Source organism: Oncorhynchus tshawytscha, linkage group LG03, assembly GCF_018296145.1.
Source record: "Oncorhynchus tshawytscha isolate Ot180627B linkage group LG03, Otsh_v2.0, whole genome shotgun sequence".
Lineage (NCBI taxonomy): Eukaryota > Metazoa > Chordata > Actinopteri > Salmoniformes > Salmonidae > Oncorhynchus > Oncorhynchus tshawytscha.
Genome location: NC_056431.1, coordinates 65,343,259 through 65,368,311, shown reverse-complemented (window position 1 = coordinate 65,368,311; position 25,053 = coordinate 65,343,259). Strand labels below are relative to the sequence as shown.

General features: G+C 43.3%; 1 protein-coding gene across 1 annotated transcript; it reads right to left on the bottom strand.

Moving 5' to 3' along the window:
* Window positions 1–243: 243 nt before the first annotated feature.
* LOC112241846 (cystathionine beta-synthase) lies at window positions 244–23,426 on the bottom strand. Its single transcript, XM_024409875.2, has 14 exons — window positions 23,258–23,426; window positions 11,959–12,297; window positions 10,863–10,969; window positions 6,366–6,500; window positions 5,827–5,906; window positions 5,545–5,749; window positions 5,355–5,446; window positions 4,855–4,980; window positions 4,614–4,698; window positions 4,414–4,519; window positions 4,032–4,244; window positions 3,693–3,801; window positions 3,103–3,187; window positions 244–1,837 (listed from the first exon to the last, which is right to left on the bottom strand). The coding sequence occupies exons 2-14, from the start codon at window positions 12,288–12,290 to the stop codon at window positions 1,671–1,673; spliced, it is 1,842 nt and encodes a 613-aa protein (XP_024265643.2). The 5' UTR covers window positions 12,291–12,297; window positions 23,258–23,426; the 3' UTR covers window positions 244–1,670.
* Window positions 23,427–25,053: the final 1,627 nt, after the last annotated feature.

Here is a 25,053-nt window from a genome sequence, read left to right as displayed (position 1 = left end):
ACTTCTAATGTAAATCTATGGCAGCACCCAAGGGGCTTGAACTTTCTAGCTCTCCCTGTAGATTTTGTGGTAACAGTGTCCCCATGAGTAAAAGAAAAGTGAGCCAATCACGGCGCAATTTCCAACCCCTACGCTCTGTATTTTCCACTGGCTGCCCCTCCAACACAGAAGGCACTGAGCTAGGCTGAAACACCTGCATTCTGGAGCTGCCTTACTCAAGAAAACAAAACAAAAAACAGAGACCATGCTTGTATGCAGCTTTATTAACTCAAAACATTTTGCCTGAATGACTGGTCACCACTGATCACATACATACAGTATGACTAATACAACTTGAAACTTGCTCAAGAGAAAGGGCCTTTAATGGAAGCCGGTAATAATAGTTGTCACAAAATAACCTGAAATCGACAAATCAAGAGAAATATGAAATGAACAGCTGAACCCAGAGTGGAAATAATGACAGGGAATATTGTTCAAATATCATAACATGCTCCACCTCACGCAAATATGACACTAAAGTCATATTTTACACCTCCATCCCTGCTAGTGGATGTAAGTTAATGAATAGATCATAACAGCTCTGGGTCCATTGTCATACATAACATAACACAGTCATGATTAAAACAGGAAGACAAACAGAACAGAAAGGTAGCAAAAAAAAGGTCAAACAACCCAACTTAGACAACCTGCCCCAGACAGGCCGATATAAAAGACCTGCACTGTATGGCTACTTTAAATACTTTCAACCAGCCAACTATTCAATGTCTTGTTTCAATACAAGAAAAACAAATGACCCAACACAAGTCATACTGTTTTGGGTTGCAGTTTGGTTTTGTGCCAAACTCACCTATCCTTGGCCTGACCTACGCTGTGTGCTTGTTGACCCTTCAAGGCCAAACCCTTCAAACAAAAGAAGGTACCCTTCATTGACACCCTCTCTCTTTGAATGTTGTCAATGTGACACCTCTATTTTTTTTCCATACTGAATAGGTATTCAATTCAGATCGATGAACCCAAATGACAATTTTAGGCACATACTATGTCTTTAGTTATCACTAGATGGCAATTTAACTCTGTTGGTATCAAAGAAAAACTATGATGCGCTTTTAAGTCTAAAAGGGGAACGGCAAATTTCAGAAATGTTTTGCTGTTCTCCACTAAAATGGAAGTCACATTCACATATCAGTTACATAGAAATCTCAATGCAATACAAAATGGTAGGTAGATGACCATTTAGCTGAAAGATTAAAATTTACTGAGTCGTTAGTCTAGCGAGCATATTCTAATGTTTTAGTATCCTCTGCAATAAAATCAAGTCATGAACACTATTCTTTTTAAAGAGAAAAGTAAAAGTTACTTTCAATAATGAAGAGGCAAGACAGATGGTAACGTATAGTTGCACACTTTGTAAAATGTAATTTATATACCTTAAAGTTTAGTGGAAAACTATGTATCTGAAACCAGCTAAATTACTTAAATCGCAGCAAAGGCTACAGTAAATTAGGATTCTAATCACAAAACCAACAAAACAGCTGTAGCCAAGAAGGTTGGAAAATAATTATTATTTTAAGATTAAACCACAACCTCCTAAAAGTCTACATCTTCTTCTTCATTGTCAATATTTGGGGGGGGTGGGTCACTTCCTCCAACGCACAGGAAACAGAAAGTGGTTACAGCTCGTCGGTCAGCGAGCACTCAGATGTCATGGAGCACTCCGACATCGTGCGCTCCCGTGCGCTTCCCCGCCTCTCGCGCGTGGTGATGTAGTTGAGTAGGTCAATGGACGTCACCACCCCAAACACCATCTGTCTCAGACAGGAGGAGCCGTCCGCCATGACTACACAGAGAGAGAGACAGAGGACGGGAGAGAAAGAGAGAGAGAGACACACAGCGAGACAAGAGAGAGGGGTAATAGTACTATTGAGATAAGACTTTAGGTGCAAGAGAACATTTGTGACAAATAGGAGAATAGTTGTAGAACCACTGAAATGTGTCCTGCATGAAAGATACTACATAAATGATGTCAAAATACTTATCCAATTAAACATATTCTCCCTTTTTCATATGGGAATGTTTGCTATAAAGGAAGTTGAAACTCCCTAAGGTCTTTATCCAAGAATGAAGCAATGCATTATACAATAGCCGGCAATTATACTGAATCAAACCATATCAGTTTACAAGAAGTTATGCAACTAGCTTCCTGTGTTTGAGAGACAGGGTTAGGTCGCAATGAAAGTCAGGTTCCGAAGAGACCCCTGCTGTTAGATAAGGAACACTGAATATAGGATGAACATAGTAAAATATGATAGGGAGCATAGGGGTTTGCCTAGTCACAGCTGAGGGACAGAGTTTTTCCTGCTCAGGGCACATTGTCAAGAAAAACCACTTGTCCTTGGGATGTCTCAGTAAATGATAGTTGATGAAAATAATGTAAAACATTAATTTGTCCTCTGGTGAAGTTGTGGTGGTGGGCTGACAAAAAGCATTATGGCATATTAAGCTAAATCCCCTTGTCTATGCTTACACAGCAGTCTGGGTATTGCCCTATTCTACTGGTGGCCAGGCACTGCCAGGCACCAAAACCCTGTCACCCAACACACACCTTGTTAATCTACTAGACCACAAAACCGATGATCAGACAGCATCATTACGCCTTGTGTTCCCTAGGCTGTGAGAAAGACAAATATGCTATGTAACGACTTGTGATTTTATTTTTGCAGGCTTATCTGACCAAACTGATGAACAGCCCCTAACGTTGAACAGCAAGCTAGTCAGAGGGAAAACAAGCACCACATTGCCTCTGGCCGGGTGGGGGTTTGCTATGGCAGCGGACAGGTGACACGGTTACCTGGACAGGAACCAGGAATGACCCCTGACCCTGTAGGAGGGCCAGTTCAGGGTCAACCGAAGACAGCAGGTGTTGCTAGGAATGTTCTTCTCTACTGTCTGACAAAGGTAACTATCAGTGGTGGAAAAGAGACAGAAGGAGCAATACAAGATAGCGGGGAAATGGTGAGATAAGGAAGTGTGAGAGAGTAAGAGGAAGTGAGAAAGACAGGAAGATTAAGGTTGATGGAAGAGAGGAAGGAGGTGTAAACTTACATTGGATCTGCTCATGCACCACCAAGGCAAAGTGATCTGTCTCCAGGATACGGGACAGCTTACCCAGGTTATCGGTCAGTCGCACCTGAGGGGGTAGAGTGGGACAAATGAGAATTACAAAACTACAACAGGCGGACCACAGTCCAGATCCAGAACAGGGGAGGTTCCTCTGTCATTCACTGACAGACCTTAGAGCTACGTAAAACCGTCAAATGTCCAGTTGATCAAAAATCCCATGTTACCTAGGTAGGTAAGTTAGGATAACCAGCAATCTTGTAGTTATCGTGGCCAGATGACATTCCCAGGGGCCTTGACCCCAAGGGGGGCACCCATGATTTTGTTGTGTCAGTCAGGTATCATATGAGCATGCCATAAGACATAGAAAAAATGTGTAGAATTGCAGTATCCATCCGGACCTTTGTCACCTAGGAAATGTGTGTGACCGGACCTTCTCAAATAGTAGTTAAGTACCCCTGCTCTCCTCAATGATAGCCTTCAGTTTGAGAACTTTATTTAGCAGCTCACAGTTGAGTTGAAGTGTTCTTGTGAGAGTGTGGCATATTGTTGAGCATGTAGGTAAGGGAACTGACCTGTTTGAATTGTTTGTAGAGCACCTTGGAGACAGGGTCAGACACCTTGACCTTCCCAGCCAGCACAGAAGACAACATGTTGCCCAGGGTAAGCATCCCTAGGATCATGCTACACAGACGAGAGAGAGAGAATATGGTAATTAGCATTATGACACCTGAATACAAGCAGAACTGCTTGTGAATGAAACTATCATGAACATATACACGCTGATTAATAAAATGCCTGTATTGACCTCTTGTCAAGGGGACTAATGTTTTGTTAACAGTCACACTATAGGGTACATTGACACTCGGCCTGAATGACAAACAGGTGACCATGGTAACCAGGGAAAATCGTACCCGGACTCGTCAACGACGGGTGCCTGGTCAAAAGCCTTCTCCTTGAGGATCTTGATGGTCTTCTTGATGTTGACGGAGGGCAGCACGGTGATAGGGGCACACAGGTTCAGACTCTGCAGAGTCAGGTTCCACCACCAGGATTTGGACACCATCAGGTCATTTGGGGTTAGGAAGCCCTTATCACACATCCAGTTGTCACTGAGGAACTTAGACCTGGCGGGGGGGATTACAACAGTCACACTCAAGGCTCACAACACTGGTACTACATACCCTGTTAAAAACACTTGGCATGTTAATGCTCCTTCTCCACACATTTAACCCCCCCATCCCCCTTTCCTGTTCAATCTCCCTCCTCCACTCATCCCCCTCTTCCCTCCCTTACATGTAGTTGCGGATGGAGTCAGGCAGGATGACGACACAGCGTTGGCCCTCCTTCAGCTCTGTACTCATCTTCACTGCTGCAGCCATGGCCGTGCCTGAACTACCTCCTAGAAAGAGAGACAGTTAGACAGAGCGAGAGAACAAGAGAGAGAGACCCTTGCTCTTTGGGAGCACCAATCATTGTGTGTGATGTCAACCTACCACAAAGAAGCCCCTCCTCCCTGATCAGCATGCGTGACATGGCAAAGGACTCCTCATCATTGGACTTATACCACTTGTCAATTACCTGAATCAGAGAGTAACATTTATATGCATTCTACTATAGCAATCATATACAATATTATCTTAGGAGTCATTTTCCTTCCACTTGTGTGTTGTGACCGTTACTGTATGCAGAGTAGAAAACACCGCTCAACTCAGGAGATCACTGCCACACACTCACAGATCTGTCCAGCACGGTGGGGATGAAGTCATATCCGATGCCCTCCACCTCGTATTGGGTCTTGTCTGTCATGTTCAGCTCCTCTGGCTCAGCCAGGATAGAACCCTCAGGGTCCACGCCCACGATCTACACAACACAGAACACTGTTAACTAAACCATTACATCAATAAGCCAAAGTGACATGGTAATAAATACATCACACACAAGGCAACTTAAGATCTGTATTCATCTTTATCATTGAGACACATTATATGGCTTTATTCATCAACGGGAGATGCAATATTACTTTATGATCCTACTTTATGACTCGGCCCAACAGGCCTTATAACTGTGGGCCTTGGGTTGAACTCTTGTTGTATACTTTCAGCTAAATGAGTTTGGAATTGGCTCTACAAGACTGAATGGAATTCAACTGACAGGGTACAGAGCGATAACATTCTAGTCAGATAGATTGCCTTCTTATAGATCTGGGACATTGTGTTAAGTGACTTGGTGCCTACCTTGATGTTGGGGCATCTCTCCTTCAGCTTGCGGGCGATGCCAGTGATGGTGCCACCTGTGCCAGCTCCTGCCACCAACATGTCCACCTTACCTGCAAGGGCAGAGTGGCGCAGAGAGGTCTATTAGAAGAGTAGGAGGAAATAGGTATTATTCACTCAATTTCTCCATTGCAGTCACACACCAACGTACCATCGCACTGCTCCAGGATCTCCTCGGCAGTAGTGTCGTAGTGGGCCAGGGGGTTGCTAGCGTTACGGTACTGGTCAAGGATGTGAGAGTTAGGAATCTCGTTCTTCAGACGCCAGGCTACGCCCACGTGGGACTCTGGCGAATCAAAACGGGCAGCGGTGGGGGTACGCACGATCTCCGCCCCCAAGGCTCTCAGCACATCCACCTGGGAACACAAGATTAGATTACATTTAGTTACATTCCAATGCCTACGCATGGATGATACACAAACACCAGTCTCACCTTCTCCATGCTCATCTTCTCAGGCATGACGATGATGCAGCGATAGCCTTTAACTGCAGCGGCCAGGGCCAGACCAATACCTGCACACACAGAGAGAGAGGTCAATACAGATGTGAATAACAGGCCATGTCAGCAGAACACCATACTGCAGAACACACAGAGAGAGAGGAGTCAATACAGATGTGAATAACAGGTCATGCCAGCAGAACACCATACTGCAGAACACAGGGCTACAGTGACAAGATCCTAATGACAAAGGTAAGCTGGGAGGTCTCAGTGACTACTTGACATTACCAGGCAAAACTAAATGTTAAACGCTCTTTCACACACACAGACACACTAACAACAACAGAATTCCTTTGACTTGGGTGTGTAATCGTTCCACTGTGAGTGACGTGTGTTTTGATACGTAGTGGTGGAATATGTCCATAAGTGGCAGGAGTGTTTTCAGGCAGGTAGTTTGCTCCCCCCCTCCCTCCCCCTCCATTGTCCAAGAATAAGCCTGTTTATAGCGCTCAGGGAATCCTAGAGACACGTACCGGTGTTGCCGGAGGTGGGCTCGATGATGGTGTCTCCAGGTTTGAGGATGCCAGCTCTCTCTGCATCCTCCACCATCCTCAGACTGATACGGTCCTTCACACTGCCCCCTGCATTGAAGAACTCACACTTGGCCACTACACACAGAGAGAAAGAGAGAGGATTTAAGGAAATGTTGAATCATCAATATGTACTGCAGCTGCTTATATTATGATGTTATTGTGTACTTTAGATATACCACAGAGAAGACTTAAACAGAATCCCCCTGTGTACAAGTTAACTGTAAAGCCCCTTAGCAATGCCAGGAAGTACAGTAGAAGTTGCCACAGACAAGGAGGATTATGGGAAGAGACAGAGCTGGCATGAGCCGATTTGGAAAAATTCAGGTGGGGAGGTCATCCAAAGGTCCAGCGTTTCTCACTCACACGTACAATAGCCGATTGAATCTGTGCCAAACGGCCCCAAATCCACTGTGGACTTAGTCAGCCAAAGAGTAAATCCGAATCACATGAAAATCCATGCAAGTGCCATGGAAACAGAACTTTTTGTCTCACTAAGCCATGGGAATCAACCAGAGATTGACTTTAAACAATTAAGCCCGTAAAAAATATATATAAAATAACTCACTGGCGAGATATTTAGACTGAGGACCACGACATGGTTCACATGTAGTGAACCCAAATAACACATGTGGATGGTGGTCCAAAACTGACCTACTATTAACCGTCTGGTATTACTGTACTTAACCAGTCATTGGCCAATCAGAGAAATGTACTGCCGGGATTCAATCGCTGGCGCCGGGCAGAATACCCAGTCGTGGTCTTTAAAATTACCTGATGCTATAACACCAATAATCAACGCCATACAACACTCCTTCCGTGGCCTCCAACTGCTTTTAAATGCTAGTAAAACTAAGTGCTTGCTCCTCAACCGATCGCTGCCCGCACCCTCCTGCCTGACTAGCATCACTACTCTGGACGGTTCTGACCTAGAATGTGTGGACAACTACAAATACCTAGGTGTCTGGTTAGACTGTAAACTCTCCTTCCAGACTCACATTAAGCATCTCCAATCCTAAATTAAATCTAGAATCAGCTTCCTATTTTGCAACAAAGCCTCCTTCACTCATGCCGCCAAACATACCCTCGTAAAACTGACTATCCTACCGATCTTTGACTTCGGCGATGTCATTTACAAAATAGCCCCAAACACTCTACTCAGCAAACTGGATGTTGTCTATCACAGTGCCATCCGCTTTATCACCAAAGCCTCATATACTACCCACCACTGCGACTTGTATGCTCTCGTTGGCTGGCCCTCACTACATATTCGTCACCAAACCCACTGGCACCAGGTCATCTATAAGTCCTTGCTAGGTAAAGCTCCGCCTTATCTCAGCTCACTGGTCACCACAGCAATGCCCACCCGTAGCACCTGCTCCAGCAGGTATATCTCACTGGTCATCCCCAAAGCCAACACTTACTTTGGCTGCCTTTCCTTCCAGTTATTCGCTGCCAATGACTGGAACAAATTGCAAAAATATCTGAAGCTGGAGTCTTATATCTCCCTCACTAACTTCAAGCATCAGCTGTCAGAGCAGCTTACCGATCACTGTACACAGCCCATCTGTAAATAGCACACATGACTACCTCATCACCATATTGTTATTTATCCTCTTGCTCTTTTGCACCCCAGTATCTCTACTTGCACATCATCATCTGCACATCTGTCACTCCAGTATTAAAGCTAAATTGTAATTATTTTGCCTCTACAGCATATTTATTGCCTTACCTCACTATTCTTCTACATTTGCACACACTGTACATAGATTTTTCTATTGTGTTATTGACTCTACGTGTGTTTATGTGTAACTCTGTTGTTGTTTTTGTCACACTGCTTTGCTTTATCTTGGCCAGGTCGCAGTTGTAAATGAGAACTTCTTCTCAACTGGTCTACCTGGTTAAATAAAGGTGAAATAAATAAAAATAGATGACAAGAACATTTCCCCCAGAATCCACATCCGGACTTCCCAAAGCTGGTGACTGACAATTCAGCCTAGTGACACCTGATACAAGACCTCGTCCCTCTCCGGCCCCCCTCCCTCCCCACCTTGTAGCCCTCAGAAAGGTTACTTATTCCCTCAGAACAGAGGGACTTTCAGGTGGCCAAACCCGCTCCACCCAGAGTGATACCTGAGACAAGACCCCTACAACCATACATTACTGCCTAGCAGACTAATGAGGGGAAAGGAGGCTATGTTGCCTTTACAATAATAACAGTATTCATAGCAAGCGAGTACTACAGGAGGAGTCTAATACAGAGGCTAACTGTACTACAGGAGGAGTCTGAAGAACTTCTCCCTCACTCTATGGTCTATTTCATTCTCCCTCACTTCCAATTTAACCCAGTCTCCATGTCATCGCCACATACAGTGGGGCAAAAAGTATTTAGTCAGCCACCAATTGTGCAAGTTCTCCCACTTAAAAAGATGAGAGAGGCCTGTAATTTTCATCATGGGTACACTTCGACTTTGACAGACAAAATGAGAAAAAGAAATCCAGAAAAATCACATTGTAGGATTTTTAATTAATTTATTTGCAAATGATGGTGGAAAATAAGTATTTGGTCAATAATAAAAGTTTCTCAATACTTTGTCATATACCCATTGTTGGCAATAACAGAGGTCAAACGTTTTCTGTAAGTCTTCACAAGGTTTTCACACACTGTTGCTGGTATTTTGGCCCATTCCTCCATGCATTCCTCCATCTCCTCTAGAGCAGTGAAGTTTTGGGGCTGTTGCTGGGCAACATGGACTTTCAACTCCCTCCAAAGATGTTCTATGGGGTTGAGATCTGGAGACTGGCTAGGCCACTCCAGGACCTTGAAATGCTTCTTATGAAGCCACTCCTTCGTTGCCCGGGCGGTGTGTTTGGGATCAAGACCCAGCCACATTTCATCTTCAATGCCCTTGCTGATGGAAGGAGGTTTTCACTCATAAATCTCACGATACATGGCCCCATTCATTCTTTCCTTTACACGGATCAGTCGTCCTGGTCCCTTTGCAGAAAAACAGCCCCAAAGCATGATGTTTCCACCCCATGCTTCACAGTAGGTATGGTGTTCTTTGGATGCAACTCAGCATTCTTTGTCCTCCAAACACGACGAGTTGAGTTTTTACCAAAAAGTTATTTTGGTTTCATCTGACCATATGACATTCTCCCAATCTTCTTCTGGATCATCCAAATGCTCTCTAGCAAACTTCAGACAGGCCTGGACATGTACTGGCTTAAGCAGGGGGACACGTCTGGTACTGCAGGATTTGAGTCCCTGGCGGCGTAGTGTGTTACTGATGGTAGGCTTTGTTACTTTGGTCCCAGCTCTCTGCAGGTCATTCACTAGGTCCCCCCGTGTGGTTCTGGGATTTTTGCTCACCGTTCTTGTGATCATTTTGACCCCACGGGGTGAGATCTTGCGTGGAGCCCCAGATCGAGGGAGATTATCAGTGGTCTTGTATGTCTTCCATTTCCTAATAATTGCTCCCACAGTTGATTTCTTCAAACCATGCTGCTTACCTATTGCAGATTCAGTCTTCCCAGCCTGGTGCAGGTCTACAATTTTGTTTCTGGTGTCCTTTGACAGCTCTTTGGTCTTGGCCATAGTGGAGTTTGGAGTGTGACTGTTTGAGGTTGTGGACAGGTGTCTTTTATACTGATAACAAGTTCAAACAGGTGCCATTAATACAGGTAACGAGTGGAGGACAGAGGAGCCTCTTAAAGAAGAAGTTACAGGTCTGAGAGAGCCAGAAATCTTGTTTGTTTGTAGGTAACCAAATACTTATTTTCCACCATAATTTGCAAATAAATTCATTAAAAATCCTACAATGTGATTTTCTGGATTTTTTTTCTCATTTCGTCTGTCATAGTTGAAGTGTACCTATGATGAAAATTACAGGCCTCTCATCTTTTTAAGTGGGAGAACTTGCACAATTGGTGACTGACTAAATACTGTTTTGCCGCACTGTATCTGCTACTTTCTCCTCCTTCCCTTCTTAATGTTTCCTTCCACCATCGCCCTCCTCCCACTGTCATGTGGAATTATGGATTATAGCTTAAAAAAAAGAAATAGCTGTAGGGAAGACAGCTAAATCAGCAGTTTTGGGAGTAGTGAACTAAATGTAGTTCAACTAGAAATTAAACTACATTTTGCAGTAGCTTGGTGGTAGTTCAACCAATTTAAAATCTAGATGGCTACACTGCTACAAAGACTCTACGCTAACTTCTGGAACTACACAAAATATGGGTGAAGTAGACAAGAATTTCCTTCCTTTTTCAGCATCAGTCCTGCCTAACTCTCACTTGAAACATTGTCATTTATCCTATTAAACACAAGAACATTCTGTTAACACAAACAAGGATATTCAAATACAGACGGCCTTTCTCTGGTTGTCTTTAGGCTCAGCGGGTGTCATGCCCTTTGACTGTATGTGTGTAAATACTCACAGAGTTCACACTTGAGGCCGAAGGCTTTGGGTATCTTGTTCATGCGGACTAAAGGTGTGTCTCCAATCCTCCTGAGGATGTTGGGTAGAATTCTGGGGGCTTCGGTCCTGAGAGGTAAGAATGGGATGGAGACTCAGTTAAGGAGAGCAATCTATATAAACCATGATCATTCACAAATTAGAGAAAAAGAGAAAAAAGAAAGCAAACTCCCTTTTATGGGTAAGTTCGCACCTAAGTATTGAAAGTTGTTTCATATGTGAGATGGAAACTTGTAACTTGGCTACTTTTGTACCCCCAGTACGATACTGTCTTTGGGACATCGAGAGTTTATTTTGCAACATGGTAGCCTCTGGATTCGTTTTGGTAGTGAGACATAAACAAAGCCTTTGCCAAGCCGCACAGAGTTATTGATGCCATATTGAACTTATATAAACAACTTAAATTGATCGAATGGAGAGATTACTGTCAAAACAGCAAGACTGTTCCAGATAAATGCCAGACACTCAGCACGAGCGTACCACATACACACCCTTATCCCCTAGGCCAAAATGTCCAAAGTGTTCCTTTCAGTGTTCCTCAAAACAATCGGAAATTGCCAAGTCATGGTGAAACACCAAATTCCTTGCCCAACCCCTCCCGCTCACACGGGGTTCCTACAAAGGTTCCAAGTCAGAAAGACCAGCCCCACAGGCTTTGGTCCTCTGTGGTTCTGGCTCTATCAGGTGTGTCAATATGCAGGAAAATGGAGCCTGGCTAAATGGCAAACCAAAATCCTGCTTTTAGGTTGCTGCTCAAAAACAAATATATTGGTTCTTTTCTCTCCCTGCTAGTGAAGCAAGCAGGTGACTAACTATATCTTAGCAACGGGAAATAGTGAGGGGAATTAGCAAGGAAATTAGTGGACTATGTAAACTAGAGGTGTTTGAAGAGCAGGGAGGATAAGCAGAGTATGTGGAAATGCTGCGGATCTATTTCCGTCATGTTCATGGGGTGGAGAAATGAATGATCACTGACCACAAACATCCATCAGCTCTCTCTACACTAAAAAGGCTGGGAAACATGCAAATCCTGTTTGTGATAAGTGTGTGTGACTCACTTTGCAGAGTGGCAGTGAGGGGACTCGGCAGAGGACATGCCCAATTTCCAGGTGCATCTACTGGGCAGATCAGGACGGATCCACTGCCTCTCCTCAGTGCCTGCGACTGTGTTCTCCAAGTCGTTCTCCCCCTCCTCCCCATTCACTTGGGCCAATCCATTCATGTTGAACAAACCCAAGTTCTCCATTGCTTCTCCATTGACCTTGGACCCCCCATTCAAAATGGCGGCGTCTCCGTTGGCCTTGGTAGCGTTGTTGTGAAGCATAGCTGCGTGGGGGCAGACGGAGGACACAGGGCGCACAGAGTCTATGCTGGAGGGAACCGAAGGCATGGCTCACCTGAGAGAGAGGGTGAGATAGAGAATGAGTGAGTCTGACAAACAAACAGTAGCTGACAGATACAAATTCCTTTAGTAAAATGTACCAGCGTAGGTTAGGGGATCCTTCTCACCTAATAACAGAACACATTCAAATACATATGGAGGTTACATTCAGTTGATTTATACATCATTACATTACGATCAAAACAGGACACGTTCGGGTGAATACTGCCAGGGAGAACATAATGCTCCCCCCACAGGCCTATACACTCCAACCCAGATTCTCACACGGGTATCCTATATAGGTTACACAGTGTAGACACTAGTGTAAATCACTCAGCGCAAGAGAAACGTCACATCAGTCTATGCAGTGTGTTGCGTCTGTGAGGACAACAGTGGCACTAAAGGGGTTTGGTTTAAAAAGAAGTAGTAGCCTACCAAAGCTGCTGAACAGTTGAGTTGTTAGCAAACAGAACACAGCTGCTTCTCCTCTACCTGGCTGAGCATAACCACTACTCTATGCCACATATTCCTTGCGAGCTCCTCACCAAGGCCACCAAAATATGGCGGTTGTGTAACATAGCCGAGCCATAACATAGCCGAGTCATAACATAGCCGAGCCATAACATAGCCGAGCCAACCCTGGTGTGAGCCTACTATTTACACGTCCAAAATTGTCATCAGAAACGTAACTTTTGGATTACCCAAACTCCGTAACATAATTACGATTCATTTGTTACTTTTGTTTTACTTTCCCCTTAAGGAAGCTTTACAAGAAGACAAAAAATATCCATCAAACGCATTTGGTGTCATCAAAGAGGCCTCGGACTTGTAGCCAGACTGGGTCTGGCGGAAAAAAAACCTTAGACTTACGCCTATTTTCAATGCTGAATTGAATGCCATTGGGAAAACAGAAAGGTGTCATTATATATTTTTTCACAAACGTCCATGATGAATGTAAAAGTAACTGATAAGCCTACATGTAATCGGTTACCCCCCCAACCCTAGCTAACACACGCACACACACACACACACACGTCTGTATGCATTAACTCTACAACCAGCTGTTAAGAGTGTTTAGGGAAAGGAACACAAACACGTGGCCGGCACACACGATTGGCTGGTTAGCCTACATGATGAATATGTAGACCAGCCCACACAGACAATGACAGCATAAGATGCAACAGTGTTAAAGACGGAGTACTTTAGAATGAGGCAGCAGTGTTAATAACCTCTTCCAAGACGGAGTACTTTAGAATGAGGCAGCAGTGTTAACCTCTTCCAAGACGGAGTACTTTAGAATGAGGCAGCAGTGTTAACCTCTTCCAAGACGGAGTACTTTAGAATGAGGCAGCAGTGTTAATAACCTCTTCCAAGACAGAGTACTTTAGAATGAGGCAGCAGTGTTAATAACCTCTTCCAAGACAGAGTACTTTAGAATGAGGCAGCAGTGTTAACCTCTTCCAAGACGGAGTACTTTAGAATGAGGCAGCAGTGTTAATAACCTCTTCCAAGACAGAGTACTTTAGAATGAGGCAGCAGTGTTAATAACCTCTTCCAAGACGGAGTACTTTAGAATGAGGCAGCAGTGTTAATAACCTCTTCCAAGACGGAGTACTTTAGAATGAGGCAGCAGTGTTAACCTCTTCCAAGACGGAGTACTTTAGAATGAGGCAGCAGTGTTAACCTCTTCCAAGACGGAGTACTTTAGAATGAGGCAGCAGTGTTAACCTCTTCCAAGACGGAGTACTTTAGAATGAGGCAGCAGTGTTAACCTCTTCCAAGACGGAGTACTTTAGAATGAGGCAGCAGTGTTAACCTCTTCCAAGACTGAGTACTTCAGAAGGAGGCAGCAGTGAACACTCAGATAAAAACTAAACTTTGGTTACTTCAGTTACAGCCACCGACATTGGAGAAAACAACACAGCAACACCACACAATCTTCTACTACAGCTACTATTAATAGGTGCACTCTTTTGATGACATCTATAAAGCTGAGATATGGGTGTTTGACCCTGCAACACGACACCAGCAACAGCTGTGTGTGTGTGGGGGGGGGGGGAATTAGCAAGGAAATACAGATACTGAGTGGGTGAACACAGTCTGCAGAAACAGATACTGTCCATTCCAACGTGTGTAAGGTAATTTGAAAATGTTATGGAGTTTAGAGGGAATGCTTGAGACTTAAACATTTGCCGGATTTGCCTGAACAGCCAACCATTGTGTGCTGATGGAAGGGGTAGGCTTGAGACATTGATAATTCACTAGTGTATCAAATACAAAACTAACAAATCACCCATGTGTGCAAAAGGGTGCTCACTTATTAGACCTTTACATTTGTAGAGGAATGTTGAGCCTACTCAAGAGATTGTTATTTTGACCTTGTCCACGTTCCACATTGCTCTGCAAAAGGTAAACATTGTGGTAAAACGTGATGTCAGACATGCCCCCAACGGGAGGGAGGGACACTGCCTGTTCACCCTGCTATCATCCAGAAGGTGAGGTCAGTACAGGTGCATCAAAGCTGGGACCGAGAGACTGAAAAACAGCTTCTATCTCAAGGCCAGACGACTGTTAAACAGCCATCACTAACATTGAGGGGCTGCTGCTAACACACTGACTCAACTCCAGCCAATTTAATAATGGAAAAATTGATGTAATTAATGTATCACTAGCCACTTTAAACAATGCCACTTCAAAAATGTTTACATACCCTACAGTACACATCTCATATGTATATACTGTACTCCAATCCATCTACTGCATCTTGATGTAATAAATGTATCACTAGCCACTTTATATCATGTTTACATACCCTACATTACTCATCTCATATGTATATACTGTACTCTATACCATCTACTGCATCTTGACTATGCTGTTCTGTACCATCACTCATTCATATATCTTCATGTACATATTCATTCCTTTACACTTGTGCGTATAAGGTAATTGTTGTGAAATTGTTAGGTTAGATTACATGTTAGATATTATTGCACTGTCGGAACTAGAAACACAAGCATTTCGCTACACTCGCATTAACATCTGCTAACCATGTGTATGTGACAAATAAAAATGGATTTGATTTAAACACGCCTTCCAACCAAAACTTTGAAAGAGACTACCACCTCCAACGCCCAGCCTTTCATACCCAAAAGGCACTCCTTCAGCCCGTTCTTCACAGGAAGGCACCAAGATATCCATCTCACACTTCTATTGTGACTAAAATCCTTTTGAGAGATTCAAAATGTTAATGATGTGTTGGGTTAGTAACACAGTGCCATATTGATGCATGACATTTGCCCACCAGCATCTTGGCTCCCAAAGCAAAGTAAGAACACTGTACCAATGTTTTTTCTGATCTTCAAACAAAGTCAAATCAAACTAGGGAGAGGGTAAAACGCTTACTGTAGAAAGAGGTAACCCAAGGATGATAGGAACGCAACGGGAATAGCTTTGGACCTGTGCGTAATTGTTTAACACCTGAACTGGGCTAATCCATGTAACCCAGTGGTATATAAACATTAACCACTGCACATATTCAGCAATTATACACAGCATTATTAGGCCTAATCTAAGTGTCCGGCTATGCTACATTTCTCAAAATCAAAAAAATCAAAAAATCAAATTTTATTTGTCACATACACATGGTTAGCAGATGTTAATGCGAGGGTAGCGAAATGCTTGTGCTTCTAGTTCCGACAATGCAGTAATAACGAACAAGTAATCTAACTAACAATTCCCAAAAAAAACTACTGTCTTATACACAGTGTAAGGGGATAAAGTATATGTACATAAGGATATATGAATGAGTGATGGTACAGAGCAGCATAGGCAAGATACAGTAGATGATATCGAGTACAGTATATACATATGAGATGAGTATGTAAACCAAGTGGCATAGTTAAAGTGGCTAGTGATACATGTATTACATAAGGATGCAGTCGATGATATAGAGTACAGTATCTACGTATGCATATGAGATTAATAATGTAGGGTAAGTAACATTATATAAGGTAGCATTGTTTAAAGTGGCTAGTGATATATTTACATCATTTCCCATCAATTCCCATTATTAAAGTGGCTGGAGTAGAGTCAGTGTCATTGACAGTGTGTTGGCAGTAGCCACTCAATGTTAGTGGTGGCTGTTTAACAGTCTGATGGCCTTGAGATAGAAGCTGTTTTTCAGTCTCTCGGTCCCAGCTTTGATGCACCTGTACTGACCTCGCCTTCTGGATGACAGCGGGGTGAACAGGCAGTGGCTCGGGTGGTTGATGTCCTTGATGATCTTTATGGCCTTCCTGTAGCATCGGGTGGTGTAGGTGTCCTGGAGGGCAGGTAGTTTGCCCCCGGTGATGCGTTGTGCAGACCTCACTACCCTCTGGAGAGCCTTACGGTTGAGGGCGGTGCAGTTGCCATACCAGGCGGTGATACAGCCCGCCAGGATGCTCTCGACTGTGCATCTGTAGAAGTTTGTGAGTGCTTTTGGTGACAAGCCGAATTTCTTCAGCCTCCTGAGGTTGAAGAGGCGCTGCTGCGCCTTCCTCACGATGCTGTCTGTGTGAGTGGACCAATTCAGTTTGTCTGTGATGTGTATGCCGAGGAACTTAAAACTTGCTACCCTCTCCACTACTGTTCCATCGATGTGGATGGGGGGGTGTTCCCTCTGCTGTTTCCTGAAGTCCACAATCATCTCCTTAGTTTTGTTGACGTTGAGTGTGAGGCTATTTTCCGAGGGCCCTCACCTCCTCCCTGTAGGCCGTCTCGTCGTTGTTGGTAATCAAGCCTACCACTGTTGTGTCGTCCGCAAACTTGATGATTGAGTTGGAGGCGTGCATGGCCACGCAGTCGTGGATGAACAGGGAGTACAGGAGAGGGCTCAGAACGCACCCTTGTGGGGCCCCAGTGTTGAGGATCAGCGGGGAGGAGATGTTGTTGCCTACCCTCACCACCTGGGGGCGGCCCGTCAGGAAGTCCAGAACCCAGTTGCACAGGGCGGGGTCGAGACCCAGGGTCTCGAGCTTGATGACGAGCTTGGAGGGTACTATGGTGTTGAATGCCGAGCTGTAGTCGATGAACAGCATTCTCACATAGGTATTCCTCTTGTCCAGATGGGTTAGGGCAGTGTGCAGTGTGGTTGAGATTGCATCGTCTGTGGACCTATTTGGGCGGTAAGCAAATTGGAGTGGGTCTAGGGTGTCAGGTAGGGTGGAGGTGATATGGTCCTTGACTAGTCTCTCAAAGCACTTCATGATGACGGATGTGAGTGCTACGGGGCGGTAGTCGTTTAGCTCAGTTACCTTAGCTTTCTTGGGAACAGGAACAATGGTGGCCCTCTTGAAGCATGTGGGAACAGCAGACTGGTATAGGGATTGGTTGAATATGTCCGTAAACACACCGGCCAGCTGGTCTGCGCATGCTCTGAGGGCGCGGCTGGGGATGCCGTCTGGGCCTGCAGCCTTGCGAGGGTTAACACGTTTAAATGTCTTACTCACTTCGGCTGCAGTGAAGGAGAGACCGCATGTTTTCGTTGCAGGCCGTGTCAGTGGCACTGTATTGTCCTCAAAGCGGGCAAAAAGTTATTTAGTCTGCCTGGGAGCAAGACATCCTGGTCCGTGACTGGGCTGGGTTTCTTCCTGTAGTCCGTGATTGACTGTAGACCCTGCCACATGCCTCTTGTGTCTGAGCCGTTGAATTGAGATTCTACTTTGTCTCTGTACTGGCGCTTAGCTTGTTTGATAGCCTTGCGGAGGGAATAGCTGCACTGTTTGTATTCAGTCATGTTACCAGACACCTTGCCCTGATTAAAAGCAGTGGTTCGTGCCTTCAGTTTCACACAAATGCTGCCATCAATCCAAGGTTTCTGGTTAGGGAATGTTTTAATCGTTGCTATGGGAACGACATCTTCAACGCACGTTCTAATGAACTCACACACCGAATCAGCGTATTCGTCAATGTTGTTGTCTGACGCAATACGAAACATCTCCCAGTCCACGTGATGGAAGCAGTCTTGGAGTGTGGAGTCAGCTTGGTCGGACCATTTCTCTGACCTGTACCACTTTAGAAGAGCCTATAGGTAAACTGATTAGGGCTTTATGAATGTTCAAGTAAGCCTATGTAGACCGACATCTTACACACTTGTCCAAGGATTATGTTAGTCTGTCAGCAAAAGAGAATCAGGCTTTTACCAAAAGTTACATTTAGTCCATAGAAGAGACATTTAGTGTATAAAAAAGGGAAAATACCTTTCCAAGAGGGAGGCAGCTATAACACTGAGGTGGACAGAGAGACACTGTCATTAAGGGGTACTGTGTGTAAAAATATATTTCATCCATTTTGAATTCAGGCTGCAACAACAAAATGTGGAATAAGTTAAGAGGTTTGAATACTTTGAAGGCACGGTGTTATATATAGATACACAAACAAGTTTTATTTTTTATACCTACTCATTCAAGGGTTTTTCGTATTTTTTATATTTTCTACATTGTAGAATAATAGTGAAGACATCAAAACTATGAAATCATGTAGTATCAAAATATATTTTATATTTGAGATTCTTCAAAATAGCCACCCTTTGCCTTGACAGCTTTGCACACTCTTGGCATTCTCTCAACCAGCTTCATGAGGTAGTCACCTGGAACGCATTTCAATTAACAGGAATGCCTTCTTAAAAGTTCATTTGTGGAATTTCTTTCTTTGAGCCTATCAGTTGAGTTGTGACAAGGTAGGGGTGGTATACAGAAGATGGTATTTTACCAAATAGGGCTACGTCCATATGGAAAGAACATCTCAAATAAGCAAAGAGAATCAACAGCCCATCATTACTTTAAGGCATGAAGGTCAGTCAATACAGAAAATTAAGAACATTGAAAGTTTCTTCAAGTAGTCGCAAAAACCATAAAGCGCTATAATGAAACTGGCTCTCATGAGGACCGCCACAGGAAAGGAAGAACCAGAGTTACCTCTGATGCAGAGGATAAGTTCATTAGAGCTACCAGCCTCAGAAATTACAGCCCAAATAAATTCTTCTGAGTTCAAGTAACAGACACATCTCAACATTAATTGTTCAGAGGAGAATGCGTGAATCAGGCCTTCATAGTCAAATGACCTGGTTGGGAGAATTCCGAGAGTGTGCATACAAAGTATTCAGACCCCTTCCCATTTTCTACATTTTGTTGCGTTACAGCCATATTCTAAAAAAACATTCAATCTTTTACCCCCTCATCTACACACAATACCCCATTATGACAAAGCAAAAAAACAAACTGAAATACCTTATATACTTAAGAATTCAGACACTTTGCTATGAGACTATAAATTGAGATCAGGTGCATCCTGTTTCCATTGATCATCCTTGAGATGTTTCTACAACTTGGAGTCCACCTGTGGTAAATTCAATTGATTGGACATGATTTGGAAAGGCACACACACACACACACACACATCTATATAAAGTTTCCACAGTTGACAGTGAATGTCAGAGCAAAAACAAAGCCATGAGGTCGAAGTAATTGTCCGTAGAGCTCCGACACAGGATTGTGTCGAGACACAGATCAAGGGAAGGGTACCAAAACATTTATGCAGAATTGAAGGTCCCCAAGAACACAGTGGCCTCCATCATTCTTAATTGGAAGACATTTGGAAGCACCAAGACTCTTCCTACAGCTGGCCACCCAGCCAAATTGAGCAATCGGGGGAGAAGGGCTTGGTCAGGGAGGTGACCAAGAATCCGATGGTCACTGTGACAGAGTTCCTCTGTGGAGATGGGAGAACCTTTCAGGAGGATAACCATCTCTGCAGCACTCCACCAATCATGCCTTTATGGTAGAGTGGCCAGACAGCAGCCCGTCAGTAAAAGGCACATGACAGACCACTTGGAGTTTGCCAAAAGGCACCTAAAGACTCCCAGGCCATGAGAACCAAGATTCTCTGGTCTGATGGAAACAAGATTGAACTCTTTTGCCTGAATGCCAAGCGTCACATCTGGAGGAAACCTGGCACCATCCCTACGGTGAAGCACGGTGGTGGCAGCATCATCATCATACGGTGGAGATGTTTCTCAGCAGCAGGGACTGGGAGACTAGTCAGGATCGAGGGAAAGATGAACAGATCAAAGTACAGAGAGTTCATTGATGAAGTCCTGAGCGCTCTGGAGCAGGTTCCCACACTGGGGGGGAAGGTCCACCTTCCAACAGGACAAAGACCCTAAGCACACAGCCAAGACAACGCAGGAGTCTTGGCTGTCTCTGAATGTCCTTGAGTGGCCCAGCCAGAGCCCGGACTTGAACCCGATCTAACATCTCTGGATGACCTGAAAATAGCTGTGCAGCAACGTTCCCCATCCAACCTGACAGAGCTTGAGAGGATCTGCTGGGAGGAATGAGAGAAACTCCCCAAATACTGGTGTGCCAAGCTTGTAGTGTCATACCCAAGAATCAAGGCTGTAATCTCTGCCAAATGTGTTTCAACAAAGTAAATGTGACATGTTTTTATTTTTAATACATTTGCTAAAATTTCAAAACCTGTTATTCCATTGAGATAAAAATGCAAATCTATGCATTTTGCCATGGTTATTGCATTGATCCTCTGCTCAAACATTAACAAAATCCATGTGCACTGAATGCCCGTCTTTTGGAATTCAACTCTCCGACTGTCTAGCTTTCATTTAATTGTTAGTTCTCAAAGATGGTATATAGAAAAATCATTGAAATTCAAGATTGGGGAAGTAGATATATGGCTTCATTTCCAGGGTCAGATGAACAGGAACTGCTGGCATGCTAACCGTTCCTGTCGACTTCCAGTCTACCTACCTCTAACTTTCATCATACTGGATGAAGAGACATGAAAAACGGTATCCAAGATTGTATTCTGTTGCAGCTAGCAATACTCATTAAATATTTATTTTCACATTCATATATTATATATAAAATTATGCATTTCTAGGGTACTACAAAAAACAGATACAAAAATCAGACCCCCTTCAGTACCCCAGCTCCGGACTCCAGTTTGAAAACCCCAGAGCTAGAGAACTTAGCTAGCTAGAGTCATCAGCCAGATTAGTGTCTGAATTTGAATTATTTGGACTATAATGCAGTTGATTGGTGACAATGGTAGGAACATATATTCAGCATTATATTCAAGCGAGCATTATAATATGACTATAACCCAAAATACATTTAGAATGGCAGGAATATTTAGACTGCAGAGTAGAGTGCAGTACAGTACTTTTCTTTACTGTATTGTACTGTGTTCTACTCATCGTACAGTACTCTACTCAGTACTGTGCTGTGCTCTACTGTGCAATCCAAAACTAGTGAAAAATAGGTTCAGATTTGGTCCATCTGTGGACGTTAACATCAACGCCAGGGTGGACTGACCAAATTTCAAACACTTTTCAACAGCCATGGATGTCTGGTGTCGGTCGGTGAGGATGCTGGTTACAGTAGATGGAAAGAGGGGGCTCATGGGTAGATGTCAGTAAGAGCTGATGTTAACTGAAGAGTGAGCGAGAGGTTGTCTAGACACAGACAGTTTTAAAACTCTTGTTTTGACCACCAGACAGAAAGACAAAGAAAACAGTATTGAGCTGAACATAACAGTATGCCAGTGGAAGGGAGGACAGCAGCATGTGACCGAACTGTGGTTTGTGACTACCATGGAATTCCCATTGTTGCCATTTCAGTTGCAGTAATTCAATGTCCAATTTGGTAAAGGAATTACGAGTTTCATTCACTTCATTCATAAACCAAATGTATATCAGTAAAATCACTATAACTACTTGGTTGCTCTACCATTATTTGTAACTTCTCTGAACTTTCATTATCCTGCCACCTCATGAGAGAAATGAGAAAATAAAGTTCATAGTAAAGGAATTACAAGGCAATATTTCTTAAACTTACAGAAGGAAAACAATTTATCCAAAATAAAAAAAATAAAAAGAATTGAATATTATATGGCAGGGGTCTTCAGATCAGCATGGTGTTTTGATGCATTTCTGATACCTCTTAAGATTCTGGAAGATGTTTTCTAAAACCTGTTTATCCAGAAATAAAAGCCTTTACTTATGACACATTTTTAAGATGTACATGTTTTAAAATGTGTTTTTTAATGTATCCATTTCTTAATTCTCCCAAAACATAAATTTAGCATTCATTTGACACACAATTTGATATGCCCTTAAGAAATTCATGTTGGTGCTTATGGGTCCTTCAATGCCCTGGATGTAAAACTGAACCGGATATAAATGAGCTGGATGCTATCTCTACTGGATGTAACATCCAGCTCAGTGTTACAGCCCCTACCGCAAAGAGGCTAAACCAGGACACACTGTTCTTACATCAGTCTACGGCAGTGGGAATTAAGCCACGTCATTTCCCCTCCCCCATCCAATATTAAACTGTAAAATGTTTCGCAATTACAGGCTACACTATCTAGTATTGATTAAATACTATACATATGTATGGTTCTAGTTATTGATTATATGGAGTCAATCTAGTCAAGTGTCAGTCATATATTCAGCATTAGTGGATAGAGCAGACTACACAGACAAGCCTGTGCTGCCAAATTAATAAACACACTTTTTTTGCTGCTATGATGATCGTTCAAAACGATATTCCCATTCGAGTCTAGTTTTTTTCCCGAGTTCCCGGTTATCTTGAACGAGATCCCAGTTGCTTTGAATGCGGCATACTTGTCGGTGCAACACTCCGTGACGTATTTGGTATTTCATCATGCTTGTTCATGTCACTCACTAGTTTTACATGCTCTAGTCTCTCTACGCTACTCGACACCACACATTCAACGAATACTAGTTTTAAAAATAACATAGTAATACATTTTAAAAAGCAGGAATGAGAGGGCGCTAGTATTGTTCAAGCGCCGCACATGAGTGATGGAGGCTCTGGAACAGGGCAGGAAAACTAGGAATGATATCTATATTAAATCTAGTTATTTTGAAGTAGCTAACATTGTTCACTCACCTTTGAGTTAATTAGGGTAGTGGCGATGGACCAGTGCGTGATCCAATTTCAAAAATGATCTTTCGTAGATTGCGACTATACTAGTTTACCCAGCAGCTCATGATCCAATTTCAAAAATGATTTTTTGTAGATTGCGACTATACTAGTTTACCCAGCAGCTCATGCTTTAAAGCACGACAACACGGCCCAATCTGATTCGAGCATCCTTGTTTGGTGTGAACGTTCATTGGCTACAGTGGGGGTGTTATTTTGTCTTGCTCCTCCAATCAGAGCTTACACATTTGTCGGGCCTTCGTTTCGAATGTCCTGCACATATGGAAACAAAAGGCTCAGAAAGTAGCCAGCCCCTTTGTAGATATACTTCCACAAGATAAACAATAATGTTGGTATTTAAACGTTTGGATATTTCCCCTGAGAAAAGTTTTGCTCAACCTTGAAAATGAGCACAACACGGTGTGCAAACAGAATTGTATAAAAGGTGTGCAAAACGATTGCTAATGAACAGGCCGACGTAAGTGGAAAAGAAAATTATTTTTTTCTTAAAGCAGACCAGCACACCCTGTTCCAGTTCACCTTTCCAGTCTATTAATCTGGGAGGCCAATCTGAGGTATTTGTTTTACAATGACTAACAACCACTCAATACCAGATGTAGCTGTTCCAACTTCTCAAACAGCTCTAACATTAAACCTGTGCTTATAAGATCCCTTCGTCACATGCAGATTTCTCTATTCTTCCCACGTGTGCTCTGTTCTTTCATGGTGCTATATAAACACCATTTACTCATCAAGCTTTGATTATTTTAATGAGCTGTGTAGTGCTGAGGTTCGACACATCTGCATCTGGTGTAAAGAATGAATAGACCAGGGTTCGCCAAACCGCTTCCTGGAGAGCTATCCTCATGTAGGTTCACTCCCCAGTTGTAACTTACTGTACTTGATTCAGCTTATCAGCTAAATATTAGAATCAGGGTTGAAGCGAAAACCTACAGGATGGTAGCTCTCCAGGAACAGGATTGGAAAACCCTATACTAGAAAGTTTCCCAACAAGTTAATACATCAGTTCTTCAGCACAAAAAGACAAAAAAACAATTACCGGCCTAATAATGCACTTCTTTGCTCTTCCCTAAACTTGCAGGCCTATGTAGACATTCATGTCTGAACACACAGATCAGATAGGTGAATAAAGTTGTGGATATACATAGCCTACACAGCAAAATGGAATAGACCATCTTGAAACACAAAATTGTGAAAACCAACCATATAATCATACCCTCTGAAGCTATTGCAATCTAAGTCAACAGGATTCTTTGGGAGTGTCAACTTTATTGGCAAAAACATACTCTGGCATTCATTCACCCTAGGTGTTCCAGTAGCTCTCACGACAAAGGAGTGATAAGTAAACTTGCAAACATGACCATTATGTAGGTCACAGGTGTCAAACTCATTCCATGGAGGACCTTTGTGAGTTTTCACTCCCTTGTACTTGATTAATTAAGGTCACTAATTAGTACGGAATTCCCCACACCTGGTTGTCTAGGGCTCGACTGAAAGGAAAAACCAAAAACCTGCAGACACTAGGCCCTCCACGGAATGAGTTGGACAGCCCTGATGTAGGCCTACCTGTTACCAAACTTGTCAACCACCATGTACAGTATCTGCTATTATATGGTTATTTTTAGAGAGTGATACATTGATGGGATAGTGTCATAAGTGCAGTCCTTTGTAAAGCTGAAAGCATGTAGTCCAACACACACAGAATTTGCATCCACATGAAATACTGCATCTGGGGCAGGTGA